The sequence below is a fragment of the Elephantulus edwardii genome, unplaced genomic scaffold, assembly GCF_000299155.1.
Source record: "Elephantulus edwardii isolate Elephantulus edwardi_28Jun2011 unplaced genomic scaffold, EleEdw1.0 scaffold00232, whole genome shotgun sequence".
NCBI lineage: Eukaryota > Metazoa > Chordata > Mammalia > Macroscelidea > Macroscelididae > Elephantulus > Elephantulus edwardii.
Genome location: NW_006399982.1, coordinates 3,029,422 through 3,031,617, shown reverse-complemented (window position 1 = coordinate 3,031,617; position 2,196 = coordinate 3,029,422). Strand labels below are relative to the sequence as shown.

General features: G+C 40.8%; 1 protein-coding gene across 1 annotated transcript in view; it reads left to right on the top strand.

Annotated features, from left to right (window-relative positions):
• UBAP2 (ubiquitin associated protein 2) overlaps positions 1–2,196 on the top strand; it is a 54,631-nt gene that overhangs the window by 44,274 nt on the left and 8,161 nt on the right. Inside the window, exon 8 of the mRNA XM_006898503.1 lies at positions 654–693. Within this exon, the coding sequence (XP_006898565.1) occupies positions 654–693 (40 nt within the window). The remainder of the gene's footprint in view (positions 1–653; positions 694–2,196) is intronic.

Here is a 2,196-nt window from a genome sequence, read left to right as displayed (position 1 = left end):
ATAAAAATAATGCCCTAAAATATAATACTTTTAGACTATTCTCTCCCCCATAGACTTCAATGCCATAAACATATTTCATCCAGTTTTTCTCAGTCTTACCCCCCACCCCAATGCTAGCCTCATTCTACAACAGTGGCACCATATAGCATTTGTCCCTTTGTGACTGAGATATATAATTTCTTTTAATAGTGATGTAAAACATAACAATTTGTGGTATCTAAATTACATTTCTTTCCATTTTGGAAACATCTTTATTTTGTATGCATAGTGCTGTGCTGCAGAGATAATACTTGACCTGAGACAGGAAAGTATCTGGTGGCTTAAGGACAGTGAAGCTTCCTAAGTTCTTTGAACGCTTTGACTTTTTTTTTTTACTTTTAAAAATTTATTTTGGTGTGCTATTTTATTGCTTTCTGTGATTTAGGTCTTAGGTTATGTCTCTGTAATTTCTCTAAATACTCATCTGATTTTGAAAACATCCTTGAAAAAAAAAACTTCTTGAGGTTTATTAAGAGTTTCCTGTATTTCTTCTCTTTTATTTAAAAATCATACAGTAAAACCACCAGGCCATTACCACTTCATGTTTGTCACTTAGATGCTTATATGTCATTTGATTTTTGTGATTTGCTGACTTTCTTTTTTGTTCCTTACAGAATGGACACAGTGGTGGTCGAAGTCAGCCAATACTAGACAGTAAGTGTATAAGTGTATATTCTCTCATTCATCGCCATCCAATCACTGACTTGTAGCTGGTTTCCAGAGGCTGAGATCCTGCGAGGAGATTGCCCCTCTTTCTCTGGCAGAGCAGCTGGTAGATTTGAACCTCTGGATTGGCAGTACAACTCCTTACAGGGCCACCAGAGTTCCTATATTTGTTAGAAGGAATTGTGGTGACATAGCTTTTAGCATGTTGTGCTACTAATCAAAAGGTCGTGTGTCCTCAGTGTTTCTCCAGGGGAGAAAAAAGGGCAGCTGTATATTCACCTGTGACAGATATTATTAGAGATGGTGCAGCCAGAGTGAGGAGATGACTGTCTTGAACGCTTGCGCCTTAGTCTGACTGCACACTGAATGTTGTGTATGTTAAAAGATGCTTGACTCAGGCACAGGACACAGGTGCTAAGATGAAAACGTTTACACTATTAATGGCAACTTGTTCAGAGAGCCATGCTACACTATTAATGGCGACTTGTTCAGAGAGCCACGCTCATTGTTTTCAGTATCTGAAGTATTTCCAAGAAGAGGACCTTTCTGAGAAACGAAGGAGCTTCCCTGCACTCCACCCCATCTTGTCTGGGTCTTCCATCTTGTTTAACTTGGATCATCAGCTAAAGTGTCCATTTTGGAGCTGAGAACATTCTTGGCGTGGCCACGACTGTCTGGGGAGACCTTGGTTGGTAGCTCTGTGCTTGTTGGATGACAGAGGAACTTGTCACTTCAGTTGTAGCTGTCAGTACCCAGGCATGGCACTGCCTGGCTACGGCTGAGCACATACAAGTTCCTGGACATCACAGATGAGTTAAGGAGATGTCAACTACTAGAAAACAAAATGTACAATTAGGATCATTTGTATTCTTTTCCAGTCTCTCTTCCACCTCTTTTCCCTCCCCAGTATCTCTTCAGTGAATTTATTGTGACCTCATTAGGATCGTGCTTCAAGGCTGAGGGAGGTAGCTTGTGGGGTTTGAGTTTTAAGTCCAGGAGACCTGTAGTCTTCACCTGGGTTTCCAAAATCAGCATTTATATGTGGAATAGATTGTCACTAAGAAGACAACTTCACCAATGTAAGGACTACTGTAAGGGTTGATGTAATTGTGTGTTGATCCTGGGACTGTATTAGACTTCTCCTCTCAGCTCTTCCAAGATAGTGTTTCCCAGTTCGAGTGGTAAAATTTGATCCTCCTCCTTGACTGGAAAAGACAATGATGTTATATTTCCAAGCACATATCTGAGCTGTATGTGTGGACAGTCCTAAGGCTGAGTCTTTTCCACAGCTGGAGTGATTGTATTCACAGCCTCTGAACATCTAAGCTTGTTTATGTGCTCTGAGGTTATTCTTGGAGGCACATACCAAAGACATTCTTACTCTTAAAAGTAGGTGCTACAGCCTCCCTTTTCAGCAGGAAGTAGCTAAGAGAATACGCCATCCCCTTTTCCTTATGAATCAGGGTGAAGTCTCTCTCAGGGAGGAGTGAT